At 32.8% G+C, this 14,540-nt stretch overlaps 1 protein-coding gene across 1 annotated transcript; it reads right to left on the minus strand.

Moving 5' to 3' along the window:
- Positions 1–290: 290 nt before the first annotated feature.
- LOC21389475 (18.2 kDa class I heat shock protein) lies at positions 291–1,065 on the minus strand. Its single transcript, XM_010089590.2, has one exon. It carries the CDS (start codon positions 994–996, stop codon positions 574–576), a length of 423 nt encoding a protein of 140 aa, XP_010087892.1. The 5' UTR covers positions 997–1,065; the 3' UTR covers positions 291–573.
- Positions 1,066–14,540: the final 13,475 nt, after the last annotated feature.

The following is a 14,540-nucleotide window of genomic DNA, read 5'->3' on the forward strand; positions in this document are numbered from 1 at the left end:
TTTCAGAAAACAGAAAACGAAAACGAGAAAATGAAAACACTTTTTTTTCGTTTTCTGATTTTCACAAAAAGATAAAAACGTTTTTAGTTTTGTTTTTTAAAAAAAATTGCACCAAACACGTTTTTAACACCCGTTTTTATTTTTTTGCTTTGAAAACTGTGAAAAACGAAAATGAAAACGCGGGCCCTTTGAGGTTCAATTTTAATGGTCCCTGGGCATTTTCCCAAAAGGAAAAAAAAAAAAAAAAGTTAAAAGGAATTTATTGAGAAAGGCGGCCAAACACCAAAATATTATAAACATAGAAGACTCGATATATTATCAACATAGAACATTCCCTTAACATTACAATTTATGATTACCGAAACCAAGTAGCACACCACAAACTCGAGCACAAAGAAAAGAAAATCATGGCACACAACATTTTTCTTGACAATCCCACCAAACGATTCATTCCAAAGACCGTTCCGAAACACCTCACAAAGCTAGGGCGTTAACATATCTATATATATATATATATATATATATATATATATATATAATTCAGACAAAAAAGGCGCAAAGACACGACCTTAATCAATCCTCGCCAGTGATTTCGACGACTCTGACATTCGACCTCGAAGCTCCCTCCTTGGGAACAGTGACAGTGAGAACTCCATTGTTCATGAACGCTTTAAGCTGATCGATCCTCGCGTTATCGGGAAGCTTGAACCTGCTCATGAAGCTTCCGCTGTCTGTGCTGATCTGAAGCACCCGATCGTCTTGGAGCTCGACGAGCACGTCCTCACCGGGGAACGTAGCTCTGAGGACATAGGCGTAGGCGGTCTCCTTCCAGTCGACTCGCGAATTCACCGAAGCTCCGAGGTTGAAGTCCGGGAAAGCGCGGGAAAGTGAGGGAAAAGGGAAAGGAAAATCCGGGAAAGGGTCCCAGAGGTCTAGAGAAAATGGATCGAAGAGGTCAATTCTTCTATCGCTGTTGTTGATTGGTATTATCGACATTGTTGATGGGGTTGAGTGGTTTTGGTTAGGGATTGTAAGTGAAGTGAGCAGAGCCACTGAACTTAACTGAGAAGAAATTGAAGTGGATGGTGATAATATAAAGATGACTGTACAGTGTTTCTGGTACTTTCCGGAAGGTTGAATGTGGGCTGGGCTGCCCAGGCCCAAATATGAAAAGGGTTCTTAACAAGCGAAAAACCCCTCAAACAATTTAAGGAGAAAGGGAGAAATACATCTTGATCTTGAGATAAATTAAAATTAATATGCTAATAGTTTATATAAGTTAATAAATAAGTTAAATTATTATTTTTATTCATAATTTGTCTGATTATGAATCATAACTTGACAAGTTATTATCCATAATTCACAATTTTTGTCTCATAACTTATCTAGTTATGAACTATAACTTAACAAGTTTGTCCATAACTTATCTGGTTATGAAATACAACTTGACAAGTTATGGTCTATTAATTTCTATAACTAAAAATTTACCTATATACTTTCTTAAACTTTTCATATTGGCCTATTTTCTACTATTTCTGAATAATTTATTACTAACTCTTCGAGATCATTTCATTGATTTCTACCCTTTTATAATTTAAAATAGTTAAGTTAAACATTTAAAATATCAAAGTTACTCTCAGTGGTCCATTAATAAATCATAAGATATGATGACGATCTCCTGTCTCCGGCCGGCCGACCGTAACCTGGCACCTGACAGGTTATGATTCATAATCTGATAGGTTATGATTCATAACCTAACAAGTTACACCAACGCACCATAATCTATCAAATTATGATCCATAACTTGATAGATTACGATAGCCGCCGGCCTTCGACCTCTAGTCACAGACGCCACCGGAGCCGGTCATAGTCTGACAAGTTATGAACCATAGACTGCTAGTTTATGCTTCATAACCTGACAAATTGTGTTTTATAATCTGTCAATTTATGAGATTATAATTCATAATCTGCCAATTTATGATTCATAAACTATCAAATTATGTTCATAACTTGACAAATTATGCTTCATAACCTGTAAGATTATAAAGATAATTGGCTACATTATATTGTTAATTATGTATTAAGTTTTTCTTTTTTTTGAAAAAAGAAAAAAAAACTAATAACAATGGTAAGTGATTCAAAATGTAAAGATCTCAAAGTACATAGCATTACATTTACAATAACCAACATCAAAACAAACATCAGGAGCCAAGACGCTAGAGATGTAACAACGGGTCAGCCCGGCCCGCCCTTCTCATTCTCCTTAGGCCCACGCGGGCCGCGGGGCGGGCCGGCCAGTATAAGAATGACATCGGCCCAGCCCACACCACTGGCTAATTTTACGTGGGCTAGGCTGGGCCGTGCTGCGGGTCAGGATGGGCCGTGCCATGGGCTAGCCTACTCAAGGCCCATCTTCCCCCATCTAAGCATGAAATTTTCAATTTTTATATTTTTATTTTTTATTATTTAATTTTTAAACAAGTTAACAAATATATAAGTTTGAATAGTTAAAGGAAATATGAAAAGAGACATTTTATTTACGATTTTCTCATTAAATAAAAACATTTATAAGGAAAATCCAATGGGACAGAGCCTAGTAAGGAAAAAAGAGTATAATCAAGATAATTATACATAAGATGTTGACAAAATTACTAAAAAAAAGAAAAAAAAAATGAAGATATTATGGGCCTAGATGGGCTGTCTCATTATGGGCCTAGACGAGCCGGCCCATCATGGGCCTAGACGGGCTGGCCCAGCCCGGCCTGGCCCATGATTTTTCATGGGCCGTGCCGGGCCTGCCCATTGGCCGATATTGGTAGCCCAGCTCAGCCCACCAATATTTATGGGCTGAGTCGTGCCTTAAACAGTGACGGGCCGTGCCGGCCCAGCCCGTCGCTATGTCAGAATGGGCCCGTGCCGGCCCATTGTTGCATCTCTACAAGTTGAGTTGGAGATCGACAACCATAATAAAAAAAAAAGGCTGGCGGCGAATTGTTGATCCCTTGTAATTGAAGACCGGCCAAACTAAAGAGAGGCCGAAGAAGAGAGGGACTTAACTCTCTACAGAGTGGGATGGGAGGATTGTATTCATTTCCCAGAGGTGCTGGTTCGACTCCAGCTCGTGAGTTGGCCTAAGGATAAAATCAGAAGATCTTGAGTTTCATTCCCACCATCTTCCTTTCAAGCTTGATCCCGCCCTTAGACTCGTTACGCTGTTCGACTCGCGCAAACTATAACATATTAATTTCTCACTGACTTTGGACCACAACCCTCCAGAACGGGTTTCTCCCGGCAGCGGGAAGTTTAAGGCCTATGCTATCCTTGGTGACGATGTTGTCATTGCGGATAGTAGGGTCGCGAAGGAGTACCAGGAGAGACTCTCTAAGTTAGAGGTCAAGATTTCAACTTCGAAATCGTTGATCTCTAACTCTGGAGCGTTTGAGTTCGCCAAAAGGTCTAATTTGAGCTTTTCAGCTTTGACTCATGTTGTTCCTATGATATCCTTAGTTTCAGCAACATCCCACATTCTGATTTCATTGCATAAAATCATTAGATATCTTAGCACCATTAATACTAAAACATAATTACTTCACAAACTTATCAAAGAAAAAAATTTGACAACAATTTGAAAAATGAAATTAAGATAGATCAAGAAGGAATGAAAAAAAAAAACAAAAAAAAACAAAACAAAAACAAACAGAGAAAATGAGAAAGAAAAAGAAAAGGGACGATCTCATTACTCATAAGATTTTTGGTGGCAAGTACAGTTTGAATCAATAATTTACACTCTCCGAAATTGAACATGTAATTAAGTTTAGATCACAACCTTATAAACAGACAAAACTAAACATGAAACTAGGAAAAAAAATCATTAAGTAAATGAAATTGAAATGTAAGCTGAAATACCTGTAAGTGGCACAAAAAACAAGACTAACAATTGCCCATATCATAAAAACGTGTAAATTAAAACACAAACCAACTCACACTGACCGACCACCCATACTGACCACCCACGCCGACCAGACCAACTCACCGCCTAGACCACCCTCTCTCTTGGCTTCTCTCTTGTCGACCAGACCACCCTCCCATCGTCGACCGACCACCCTCCCATCACTGACCGACTACCCATGCCGACCAAACCATCCAACCCCGACAGACCAACCACCGACAAGACTGACCCTCCCTCTCCGCTTCTCTCTCGCCAACCAAACCACCCTCCCTTTCTGCTTTTCTCTCGCCAACTGACCACCCTCACCGACCAGACCATAAGCCTCCCTCTTTGTTTCTCTCTCGCCGACCGACCACCAACGCAGACACCATCCAACCCTGATGGTTGGTCTATTCTTGGTTTGTTCTTAGTCTGTTCTTAGCATGTTCTTATTATATGGTATGTTCTTGGTCTATTCTTATTATATGGTTTGTTCTTGGTCTGTTCGTGGTATATTTAGTTTGGTTTAATGACATATTATTATATTGATTAAATTTTTACAGTTTTAAAATCTAAATAATGGCTTAGTAGAGGATTTTTTTTTACATTGAAGGAAAATGGGAGGAGGATGAAAGTTGCTGGGTGTGGCATACAGACTGTAATTTGATCAACGTATATATGGATGAGAATGATACTCTCGAACCTTCGTTGCAATGTTTTTACACTTATTATATTCAACATGTTATTTTGACTTTAGGAAAGCTTATAATTATGGGGAACTGCTGCCCAAATTTTAAGAAAAGACCAAGGAACCGACCACACTTGACCAAGAATATACCATGATGATATTTTTAATTTTTTAGAAAGCTTCATACCAGTCCCAAACAATGGAGAAATATCCCATTTATAAAAGAGAAAAAAAAATGTGTTAAAAAATGAAAAAAAAACCATCAATAGACTAAGAACCGACCAAGAACAGACCAAGAAAAGACTACGAACCGACCACACTTGACCAAGAATAGACCATGATGATTTTTTTGATTTTTTGGAAAGCTTTATACCAGTCCAAAAAAATGGAGAAATATCCCATTTATAAAAGACGGAAAAAACATGTTAAAAATGAAAAAAAAAACTATCAATAGACCAAGAACATACTAAGAAAATACCACGAACCGACCATGATGATTTTTTTAATTTTTTGGAAAGCTTCATACAAGTCCCAAACATTGGAGAAATATCTCATTATAAAAGAGAAAAAAAAAACGTGTTAAAAATGAAAAAATGACCATCAATAGACCAAGAACATATCAAGGAAAGACCACGAACCTATCACACTTGACTAAAAATAGACCGTAATTATTTTATTGATTATTTGGATAGCTTCATATCAGTCCTAAGCAATGGAGAAATATCTCATTTGTAAAAGAGAAAAAAAACACATGTTAAAAAATTTTAAAAAAACCATCAATAGATCAAGAACAGACCATTAACTAACCAACTAGACCAAGAACATACCAAACAGACCAACCTGACCAAGAACAGACCAAGAACATACCCTAATAAAACTTTTAAAAATACATTTTAACATATTTTTTGATTTTTTCGTTATTAATACATGACTTTATCAATATATTGATGACACAATTTAATAAATTTATAAAAAATATTTAATTAAACGTGATACGTAAGAAGTAAAAGTATAATTATACATATTATGTAAGACATCGTGTATAAAATAAAATTATGTTGTGTTGTGATAGATATAATTAACTAACGTTGTAAAAATTAACAAATATTCAATTCAAGATCAGTGATATACATCAATGTCATAATCAATGATCTAAAATTAATAAAAGTGAAAAAATATTATTAAATATCGATTTGTCTTATCTATTCATGGTATGTTCTTCATATGTTTTTAGTTTATTTTTAGTCTAGTTGGTCTGTTCTTGGTCTGGTTGGTCGATTAATAGTCTGTTCTTGATCTATTGATGGTTTTTTTTTCATTTTTTAACATGTTTTTTTTTTCTCTTTTACAAATGGGATATTTCTCCATTGTTTGGGACTGGTATGAAGCTTTCCAAAAAATTAACAAAATAAGCATGGTCTAGTATTGGTCAAGTGTGGTCGGTTCGTGGTCTTTTTTTAGTCTGTTCTTGGTCTATTGATGGTTTTTTTCATTTTTTGACACTTTTTTTCTCTTTTATAAATGTGATATTTCTCCATTATGTGGGACTAGTATGAAGCAATCTAAAAAAAAAAAAAATCAGTATGGTCTATTCTTAGTCAAGTGTTGTCAGTTCGTGGTATTTTCTTGGTCTGTTCTTGGTCTATTGATCATTTTTTTTTCATTTTTTAACACATTTTTTTCTTTTATAAATGGGATATTTCTCCATTGTTTAGGACTGGTATGAAGCTTTTCAAAAAATCAAAGAATTCTTAATGGTCTATTCTTGATCAAGTGTGGTCGGTTCGTTGTCTTTTCTTGGTATGTTCTTGATCTATTTATGTTTTTTTTTTCATTTTTTTTAACACGTTTTTTTTTTCTCTTTTATAAATGTGATATTTCTCCATTGTTTTGGACTCGTATGAAGCTTTCCAAAAAATTAAAAAAATCATCATGGTCTATTCTTGGTCAAGTGCGGTCGGTTCGTGGTCATTTCTTGGTCTGTTCATCGTCTGTTCTTGGTCTATTGATGGTTTTTTTCATTTCTTAACACGTTTTTTTTTCTTTTTTATAAATGGGATATATCTCCATTATTTTGGACTGGTGTGAAGCTTTCTAAAAAATTAAAAAAATCATCATGATCTATTCTTGGTCAAGTGTGGTCGGTTCGTGGTCCTTTCTTGATCTGTTCATGGTCTGTTCTTAGTCTATTGATGGTTTTTTTTTTTCATTTTTTAATATGTTTTCTTTCTCTTTTATAAATGGGATATTTCTCCATTGTTTGGGACTGGTATGAAGCTTTCCAAAAAATCAAAAAAAAAATCATCATGGTCTATTCTTGATCAAGTGTGGTCGGTTCATGGTCTTTTCTTAGTATGTTCTTGGTCTATTGATAGTTTTTTTTTTTCATTTTTTAACATGTTTTTTTTTTCTCTTTTATAAATGGAATATTTCTCTATTGTTTGGCATTGGTATGAAGCATTCCAAAAAATCAAAAATATCATCATGGTATATTATTGGTCAAGTGTGGTCGGTTCATGGTCTTTTCAAAAAATTTGGGCAGCATTTTCCCATAATTATAAGCTTCCTCAAAGCCAAAATAACTCATTGAATATAATAAGTGTAAAAACATTGCAATGAAGGATTCGAAAGTATCATTCTCATCCATATATACGCCAATTAAATTATAATCTGTAACTTTCATTCTCCTCCCATTTTCCTCCAATGTAAAAAAAAATCCTCCACTGAGCCATTATTTAGATTTTAAAACTGTAAAAATTTAATCAATATAATAATATGACATTAAACCAAACCAAATATACCATAAAAAGACTAAGAACATATCATATAATAAGAATAGACCAAGAACATACCATATAATAAGGTCAGACCAAGAACAAACTAAGAACATACCATATAATATGAACATACCAAGAACATACTAAGAACATACCAAGAATAGACCAAGAAGAAACTTTTTTTTTTCTAAACCCAACAGATCTTCTTCATATTAGACAATGTAAACCCGTCTTTTACCATGTAAAATTACTATTTTGATGGTTTTTTAACATTTTTAAGTACATTCTCATCTTAAAAACATATGAACAACAATAAAAAACTATCATGGGAGATATAGAAAATGAAAGACGTACTTAGTAGCTCTTTTTCAAACTGCGTTTTGGACGAGAAAAAAGCGTTGAATGGGCAAGATAATAATGTTTATGAAGTTGTGTGACGACGAGGACTTGAGAAGAGGAGAGAAGAAATGGAAGGTGACTCGGAGAAGAAAATGGCGCGAAATGGAAGAGGGGGAAGAGAAAGAAACCCCTAAAAGCATATTTGATGACGTGGAATGGCTGATATGGAAGTTGGCTTATTTACCCAATTTATTTTTTTGTGGTTTATTTATTTAAAAACACTTTTTACGTAGTCTATTGATCCAACGGACCCGCGAATAGAGAGAGAATGGGAGAGTGAAAATAATTTGTGGACCTTTGGTTCACGGATTCATAACCATGATTCAAAACCATTCTTGGTTTACGTGTGTTTTTTGTGAGAGAAAATATTGTAGCGAATCACAAACCATGATTCGATCTATGACACAAATCCTCATACCAAACACCCTAATAAAATCAAGGATAAAATGGTCATTTTAAAAATGTTAAAAACAGTTTTTATTTTTTAAAACTCAAATGAAAGGGGTAGACTTTATTAGAAAGGTAGAAATTATAATCTAGGTGATCTTGAGGTAAACTATACAATTTTTTAATTGTATGAAAAAAAATGGAGAATTTATCCTTCATAGTGTATGAGTATGGACCTTTATCCCTTACTATTGATAAATATCATTTTGTTAGTATAATTATTTAACTAAAAATATTATGAATCAAAAACGTTTTTTACTTTTTTTGAGAAAAAAAAATGAAAATGTGGAGAAGATATCGTTTGGATCAACCAAAGACAAAAAATGAAAATGAAAGTAATCTTTTAGTTTCATGTAAAATGGGAGAGAAATAAAAAACGACTTTTAGTCATTTTTTATTTCTTATTTTCATTTTCTCCTCTCTCGAGCAGAGAGAGATCTATATATATACATAATTATTCTATTAATGGGTTATTTCTTTACATATATAAGAAAGAAATATTTTCATTTTCTTATTTAATATATTATTTAAAATACTATTAGATGTTTTTAAAAATGTATAACTAAACAGAGTTTCAGTTTTTTCTTATACTGAAAATAATCTCTTGATAAAACTACCAAACGCATTTTCAAAAATAATTTTTGCCTAAGATTGAAAACGTTTTCATTTATATTTTCATACAAAAAACAGAACGTTATCGTTTTTGGTCTTAGGCCTAATCACTTTCAAAAGATGATATTTGTTTTTGAAAAGCTATTAGTTTAGGGACTCACAATATTATCGTTTTTGCTATTCTCAAGATTATATAGATTTAAAAAAATGGAGATTTTTTTTTTTATGTGTATGAATCTAAATTTTTATATTTTATTCTTGATAAATATTCTTTTATTAGTATAATTTTTTAACTCAAAATGTTATGAATAAAAAATAAAAGGTAAAAATCCTAACTCATTCATTTTTAAAGGGTATTTGTCAAGATTACATTTTCTACAATACAATTGTTTCAAAAAAAAATTATAATAATTTGTTGATAGAATATAATAATAATAATAATATCAAAACAAAAAAAACACGGGTTTTATATGATATCATTTTTTATCGTATATTGTCATTTTCAAAAAAGTTTATTCATCTTTTTAAACATTGATATGCTATGCTGTTGTTTTAGCCATCATTCTTTTCTTGGATGTCTATTTTTGGTTCAATTTTAACTGAAACACCGTTTATTTCATCGATTTGAGTTTAGAATTTGAGTTTTACTATAGTAAAAAACTCTTAGAAATAATCACATTTAACTTCTTTTACTACAGTAAAAAATTTTCACATAAAGTCATATCTCAATTTAAATTAAAAATTCATATCAGCGAACTAAACGGGTCTTAAAATTATCGTTTTATTTGTTTGCTGTCGTTCAAAGGTAATGTTAGTTTTGTTACTGTCGTTTTATTGAATGTCGTCGTTTTCCAATTTATTGCTCTTTTTAGGCCTTGTCGCTCTCTAAAGATGATTGCTTTCAATTATCAAAAAAAAAAAAAAAAAAAAAAAAAAGATGATGGCTTTCGCAAATCCCAACGTTCTCTGTTTTGATGTGATATTATTAATTAAAGAAAGAAAGAAAGAATGGATGTATAGTCTTTCCTCGTTTCATTACTGTGATGTCGTTTTTATTAATGTGTCGTACGATCTGATGCTATTATTGTTCCTTATGAGTTGAATCAATCCAACTCATAAGGAACAACAATAGCATCAGAATTTTCAGTTTTATGGATTTAAATTTTTAGTTTTAGATTTTTATGGATAAAAATTTTTAGAAAATAATACATTTAATTTATTTTATTACAGTTAAAAATTTTTAAAAAATATCACATTTTAACTCGAATTTACGAAACAAACGAGGCCTTAGATTACTTTCTAAATTTTGTTAAAAGACCGCCACTTCTTTGTTTTTTCAGAGGAACGAGAGCTGAAGCAACAGAAAAAATTAGTCCGACGCTACATATAGATAACGCACTGAAAATGCGGAGATCATCTTGCAATTAATACGCACCAACGGCCAAAAATCAATCTGGTTTACCTGTGGTATGTGCAGAAAAAAAGGCAATAACTTTTTGAACTAAAAATTCAATTTATACTTTTGTTTATCGTGAAATATTAAACTAACAAGTTACAAATATCTTTATTTCACCGCATCGTATGCTAGTCACTTCTTTCAGACACATACTCCTGGCAGTACAATAATTCTATAAATCAGCGAAACTTGAATATTTTTGCCCTTTTTTTTTGTGAGAGAACGGAAACTCAGATATTATAAACCTTACAATACATATTTATAGATCCTACAATTTTTTGTTTAAAAAAAAAAAAAAAAAGGTCCCTTCAAAGAAAAAAGAAAAAAAAAGATAACCTAATCTGTTTTCTAATTACTAATAAAAAGATTAGGAAATTGGAAATTGAACTAAAGAATAAAGGAAAAAAAAGTTTTTTAAGGGAAGAACAAAGAAAGATTTGGTGCAACACCATTCACATCCGTTCATTAATGTTCTTTTTTTTTAGAAGTTGGAAAAATCCTATCATGATCCCTCTATTTTTTTTTTTTTTTTGGGTGTTATCACATTTCCTTTTCTTTTTGAGAGATTATGTTTATCATCTCTTAATGAAGCGCTTTGATATCACCGGATTCAGCGCCATATTATTATCCACACAGCTCACAAAAACTCTCTAAAAACCGTAAGGGTTAAATGGAAAGGATTTACATGATTTGTTGATTCTTAATCTGAAATTCAAATTTTAAGCATAACGATTAAACTTCCTCTAACTATTTTCAAGGTAACCATCAAATTTTTTTTTAGGTTATAGATCCCCACACCTCTTCCGATACTATAAAAATCCTATTGTAGTGCCAAACTTAAACACAATTCACCCACAGCAAACGTGAGAGAGAAAAGTAAGGAGTGAATAAGGTGTGGAAAAAAAAAAAAAAAAAAGCTATCAAGGATGAAGAACTCACGTGTAGTATTATTGATGATCGTGTGCATATCCCTCTATGCGGAAGATGCCTATTCACTGCCGTGGTGGAAACATATTCGGCCGCTGCCGCCTCCAAATATGTCGGCGGGCTCTCCGTTGCCTGCTCCAGGTGAGCCAGGCTTTAAGCCGCAGCTACCCAATTGGTTCCATCCACCAACGGCAGATGAAATTGCAAGATGTAAGGCGGCCCGCGATGATAAGGCCAAGTGGAAGCCGTGCTTGGATGAAGGTTTAGAACAAAGGAGAAAGGGAATTTTCACTCCAGGACCGGTTTGTTGCAGTATCTACGCTGGAATCGTAGACGCCTGCTACAGCAAGTTTCCTCCCCAGATTCAAGATCTTATCTACCCTCCATCGACTAGAGAACATTGTTCTCAATACCTTAGTCCCAATTGAGTTCCTATTCTCTAGGTTTGTTTGCCATTTCATGGAGGGGTATTTTTAGTTTTAGGATTTATCTTTTTTTGAATTATCATGGGAAGTATTAATTTTTATAGGATTTGATCAAATGTGATAACTAGTGGTTATCTTAATTATTAGAATTAGGAAACTAGATCTATGTTATTTTCTGTTATGTAGTTCAGTTTTCTTCATAAATTAAATATCTCCAGAGTTTTCTTAAATATCTTGCATAATTTTCGATTTCTTCTCGAGTCAACAATTTTATACGCTTGTTTATGCTTTCTATTACCTCTCTGTATTCATTAGGTTTAAAGTTTATATATGATACATTCTTTGTTCTTGGTTTTTTATTTTTTTATTTTTTATTTTTTGTCGTTGGTTAATTAAGTTCAATCAAATACTAGTATTGTTTTATGTTCAACTAGGCGCTATATGAAAGAAGATGTAATTTATTTTACTTTTTACTTGTATTTTTTTTCCATATTTTGTTAATTGCTGGGTCTTTTTTGCCGAGACTACTTGATTCCTTATTTTACATGAAAGAACGGACTTCATGATTCATCCTTTGCCAGTTTATATAGTAATATTTTGCGAGCTAATTAATAATTTAAAATAACTAAATTGAATTCTGACGTAAAGTTGTGCATGACTGAAACATGCATGATTCAGATATAAACGTACGCAACGTTTTTTTTTTTTTTTTTTTTTAAATCTTTTGCTTGCTTCTGCACGACGTCTTCTAATAACAAATAATACATTGGATATATATGGATAAAAATTTAAAAAAAAAAAAAGAAAAAGAAAAACGTGCCGACAGCCAACGGGTACAAGAGGACAAAGGAAGAGGGATAGATCATAGACCATTGGTCCATCAAAATAGACTGCCATTAATGGAAAAGAGTAAGAACTCTTAATGACGAATGCGTAAATTGTAGTTTTAAGATGATGTTGTATTTCTGTCCTTTAAAAACATGCAGTGTTGTTTTCGTTTTACTATCGTTCTCTTTGGATTCGTGGATACGAAATATATTTGTGGTGTCTTTGGTATTTCCCGTTCATTATTTTCTATGGGTTCCAAGGAAGAATTGTATCTGTCATGTTCCAGATACTGAAATCGACCTCAAATTGTTTTGCCTACTGGAAAAAAAGTGATTGGGAAATGGAAACTACTTGCTGAACTGAAGATCTAACCTGTTAGGATTTTTTTTTTTTTTTTTTTTTGGCATGTATGGCAACAACTTTCAAGAAAATATTCAAAAAGCAATTTAGAAATCAATGGAGATAAAAGTTCAAATCGGATTTAGAATTATCAGAAAATAAGGGGAGATGAATTGGAAATATCATTTGGCTAAGCATTGAAGATTTGCTACAGCTGTTAAGGATTTGGAAAAGATTATTCTAATCTAAGTTTAGTTTGAAGAACAACTTAGATAAGAATTTGGATTTGTTTTTTCGAACTTCAAGGAATTGCAATTTCATTAGAGGATATTTTTTATGAAGATTTTGGAAGAAAAAATCAGATAAAAGTAATGATTTATTTTAAAAGTCAAAACAAGATATAATGTTGCAACAAAGTGTGGAACAAATTCTGCAACATTCAAATTTTGAGATTCTTATTCGACATTTGAGCAAGAATTTGATGGTGCTCTTAGGCCTCATTCAATTCGCAGATTCGAGTTTTTAATTCGAGTTGAGATGTGATTTTATATGAGAGCTTTTCACTATAGCAGAAAAATTATATGTAACTTTTTGTGAGAACTTTTAACTGTAGCAAAATTAAAATTAAAAAGTCAAATAGATAAAATGACACTACAAGAAAAAGGGGTTTTTGCAACGACAAAAAGTCGTCGCAAAAACCCCCATGTCGTCGCAAATACTTTTTTTATGACGACAAAGTGTCGTCGCAAATGTATTTGTGATGACATTTTTCTTTTGTGACGACGCGCGTCGCTAATACCCCGTTGCTTAATTTGTCGTGATATAACATTTTTTGCGACGACAATTTCAAAATATCGTCACAAATAATTACCCTTTTTTGCGACGACAAGTATAATAAAGTCGTTGCAAAAACTGAAGTAAATTTTTTTTTAAAATTTTTAAAAAAATGGCAATTAATTAATTTTTAATAATTTTAATTAAACATTATTATGTTACATACTGAATATAATTTATTAAGATACATTAACAGTAAAATATAAATTAATATTAAAAACAATAAATCTAAATAAATTTATAAAATATATTATGAATACTACATGAAGTGCATATATAATGTTCAACAAAATATAAAAGTTTAAATAAAGTGAAAAATCAAACATAACATATAACGGTACTATTCGTCTAGGTTTGCAGCATCGCCAACAGCTGAGTCATCATCAGGACTGTCATCATCTGAAGGAGGCAGAGGAGCGTCTAGGTTAATTGGTTATGGACGAGCAATCGTAGGTAATTGGATGTTGGGCTGCAATTTAGACACCAACTCTAACATCTTCACTGATTGTCATAAATCTTCATTTGTTCCCGGTATGATTTCTTTAGATAACGATCCATACGCAGGTCAGGTTGAGCCGATGATGTTGCGTCCGAGAATGAACCACCAGATGAAGGAGAAGCCCCGGAGTAATGCTTTTGGGAGAGCATCGGACCCACTCCTTTCTTATGTCCTCTACGCATGCCAAGAACTTGCTCCAAAACCCCATGCTCGTCAAGGGGGGGTCTAGTCGCGCTTAAAGTAGTCTGTGTTCTCTGCATTTGTCTCTCCTCCTCCAGAGTGTTCTACATAATAAGACATTATAATTTTTTGTACGTGTTATAAAACCACTATTTCAGTATAAAAAAATTTAATAAGAAAAGTAAAAATACTTACGAAAGT

Source organism: Morus notabilis, unplaced genomic scaffold, assembly GCF_000414095.1.
Source record: "Morus notabilis unplaced genomic scaffold, ASM41409v2 Scaffold2801, whole genome shotgun sequence".
Classification (NCBI taxonomy): Eukaryota; Viridiplantae; Streptophyta; class Magnoliopsida; order Rosales; family Moraceae; genus Morus; species Morus notabilis.

Excerpts from the sequence above, each read along its gene's own strand:
- LOC21389475 (XM_010089590.2), bottom strand. The coding sequence starts at position 996 with ATGTCGATAATACCAATCAACAACAGCGATAGAAGAATTGACCTCTTC.